The sequence below is a fragment of the Capricornis sumatraensis genome, chromosome 4 (genome assembly GCF_032405125.1).
Source record: "Capricornis sumatraensis isolate serow.1 chromosome 4, serow.2, whole genome shotgun sequence".
Lineage (NCBI taxonomy): Eukaryota > Metazoa > Chordata > Mammalia > Artiodactyla > Bovidae > Capricornis > Capricornis sumatraensis.
Window position 1 is genome coordinate 102547467 of NC_091072.1, and position 3696 is coordinate 102551162.

Here is a 3696-nt window from a genome sequence, read left to right on the forward strand (position 1 = left end):
TTTCCTACATATACATATGTTACTTGTGATTATATATCTAAGATTTTAATTGCTCTGTATTTTACAAAGTGTACCAATTACACTCCTGTTGAGAGTTTATAAGAATTCCAGATTTTTGCCATCTCATTTGGACTCTTTGTGGGACACATGTGTGTTTGCAATCATGTTATTTTCATATACTTACTTCCTAAATATATATTTAGCCAGACCATGCATGAGGTATGCAGGATCTTAGTTCCCTGACCAGGGATTGAACCCTGGGCCCTCAGCAATGAAATCACAGAGTCTTAACCACTGGATCACCAGGGAAGCCCCAAAATATTTATTTATGTGAGGTACATGTTGAAGATATTTTGCTCATTTTCTTTGCTTTTCAAATCAGTTTTATTTGGATATAAATTATATACAATGAAATGCATCCATTTTAACTGTAAAGTTTGAGAAATTTTGAAAAATATAGCCATCCAAGTAATTACCACACCACAAGATATATAATGTCTCCCAAATCCCCAAAGCATTTCCTCATTTGCTTCCAGACAGTATATAGCTCAGTTTGATCTCATTTAATCATTGACCTGCGTTTTGTCACTACAGGTTTGTTTTTCCCTTTCTAGAGTGTTAAATTTAGGGAACACAGCATGTACTGTTTTGTGTCTGATATCTATCACTCAGCATAATGTTTTTGAAATTTTCTATTTTATTTGTTTTAGCAGTTTATACCTTTGCACAGTTGAGTGGTTTTTTAATTGTATGAATAAACTAAAATATGTTTCTCTTGTTTTTTTTTTTTTTTTTAAACAAGCATTTGACATATTTGAAATTTTGAGCTCTATGAGTCAAGTGGCTACAAAAAATCATGTATATCATTTTGGGGGATGTCAATTTCCATTTTTCTTAGGTGAATAGGAGAGTAATAGCTGAGACATAGGGTAACTATGTTTAACTTTTTAAGAACCTGCCAGAATATTTTCCCAAGCAGTTGTATCACTTCACATATGCCCACCAGCACTGAATGATAGTTCCAGTTGCTCTCTGTCCTTGTGACTTACATTGTCAGCCTATATCCTAATTGTTGCCATTAGAGTGAATGCTTGACTCATTTCAATTTGAATATTCTAATGATAATGATTTTGAGCTTATTTCCAAGTTCCTATTGACTGTTCATGTAATTCCTTTATAAAGTGTCTACTAAGTTTTGTTGTCATTTTTATCTGGTAATTATCATTTACCTGGTAATTATAGTGCTGGCTTAAACTCATCATTCAAAAAGCTAAGAGCGTGGCATCCAGTCCCATCACTGCATGCAAATAGATCGGGATACAATGGAAATGGTGACAGATTTATTTTCTTGGGCTCCAAAGTATCTGTGGATGGTGATTGTAGCCATGAAATTAAAGATGCTTGCTTCTTGGAAGAAAAGCTATGGCAAATCTAGACAGTGTGCTAAAAAGCAGAGACATCACTTTGCTGACAAATGTCTGGATAGTCAAAGCTATGGTTTTTCTAGTAGTTATGTGACATAAGAGTTGGATCATAAAGAAAGCTGAAGAACTGTGGTGCTGGAGGAGACTCTTGAGAGTCCCTTGGACTGCAAGGAGGTCAAAACAGTCAGTCCTAAAGGAAATAAACCCTGAAAATTCATTGGAAGTACTGATGCTGAAGCTGAAGCTCCAATACTTTGGCCACCTGATGCAAAGAGTTGACTCATTTGAAAAGGCCCAAATGCTGGGAAGGATTGAAGGCAGGAGGAGAAGGGAGCTATGGAGGATGAGGTGGTTGGATTGTATCATTGACTCAATGGACATAGGTTTGAGTCAACTCCAGGATAAGATAAAGGACAGGGAACCCTGGCATGCTACAGTTGATGGGGTCACAGAGCTGGACACAATTGAGTGACTGAACAAAAACAACAACAGTTATCATTGAGCTTTGATAGCAAATTGTTAAGGATGTTTGCAGGTGTCATCATAAGGAGTGTTGATCTACAATTTTATTCTTGTAATTTCTTGGCCTGGTATTTGTATGAAGTTTACATGGATTTCATAAAGCATCCAAAAGTGTTATTTTTTGTGTGTTCTGTAACAATTTATGTAGAATATATTATTTATCTTTTTGATAGTATTCATTCACAAGATTTTGGAGTTTTCTTTGTGAAAAGATTTTTAGATATTAATTTAATTTCTGAAACAGAAAGAAAGGTACTAAAAGAAAGATTCTCTATTCTTGAGTTAGGCTTGTAATATTTATCTTTCAAGTAACTATTCTATTTCATTTAAGATGTTAACAATATTGGTTTAACATTGCAGATAATAATCTCTTATTAATATGTTGACATCTGGAAGCTCAACAGACTGATCATAACTAGACATTGTGATGATGATTTTACCATGTATAAAAATATGGAGTCACTGTGCATTTGAAGGTATTAAATAGTGTATATCAATTATAAGTATAAAAAGGAAAGTCTTCTCTATGCCAATAATATAAAATATCTGGAAATATAATTTAAAAGAGGTAAAAGGAATGACTTAAACATGGTAGGTCTGGTTAAAGAATTAAAAGTGATATATTTTGTTCTTCATAGAGCAATGTTCAATAATTAGTTCTTCAGTAAGTGAATGGAAGGGAAAATTAATGATTAAATGGCTTTGAAGTCAACCTGATTGGTTTTCAAGCTAAAAAAGTAAAGTTCTTTCTTAAATTTGTGAAAATGAGATAGATGTGCATCTTTGAATTTGGCTTATTGACAGATATATTTTACTTTCTTAAGAGAAATGCAATTTTTTTGAGTGAGTCATCAAAGGCTTGTTTAACTTGCTTATTCCTCAGAGTATATATGAAAGGATTCAACATTGGTGATATGGAAGAAATAAGCAGTGATACACCTTTGTTAATATTTACCTCTTCTTTTGCAGATGGCTTGATATAGATGAAAATGCAACTGCCATAAGAGATGGAAAGTACAGTCATGTGGGAAGAACATGTAGAAAAAGCTTTTTTTCTTTGTTGAAGAGAAGGGAATTTTAGAAGTGTCTTCATGATGTATATGTAGGAGAGAACTACACAAAGAAGAGTGATGATGAGGATCAGTACGGAACAGGCTATAACCATCTGCTCAATTAACCATGTGTCTGAGCATGAGATCTTCAGGAGAGGTGATATATCACAGACAAAATGATCAATGATGTTTGAATCACAGAATTCCAGATGAAAATCTAAGCTGAGTGGTGGGAGGATAGTCATAAGTGCTGCCGTCCAGCAGCAGATGACCATTGTTTTGCACAGTTTGTTGCTCATGATGGTCATATAATGCAAGGGTTTGCAGATGGCCACATAACGATCATATGACATGGCTGCCAAGAGAAAAAATTCAGTTACCCCAAAGAGATCAGTTAAAAATAGTTGTGTGAAACATGCCTTATAGGTAATCACTCTGTCCCCAGTTGATATATTGTGGAGGATTCTTGGAATACAGGTGGTTGTAAACAAGGTTTCTAAGAAAGAGAAATTTTGGAGAAAAAAATACATGGGCGTTTTAAGGTGGGGATCCACCAAAGTTAGGATAATGATGGTCAGATTTCCAGTTATGCTCAAAATGTAGGTGGTAAATAGAAAAATAAAGAGCAAAATCTGCAACTGAGGATCGTCTGTCAGTCCCAGAAGGATGAACACTGTTACTGCGGTGTGATTTCTCAT

General features: G+C 34.6%; 1 protein-coding gene across 1 annotated transcript; it reads right to left on the bottom strand.

Annotated features, from left to right (window-relative positions):
- Positions 1-2757: 2757 nt before the first annotated feature.
- LOC138078262 (olfactory receptor 6C68-like) lies at positions 2758-3696 on the bottom strand. The gene has a single exon (XM_068970920.1). It carries the CDS (start codon positions 3694-3696, stop codon positions 2758-2760), a length of 939 nt encoding a protein of 312 aa, XP_068827021.1.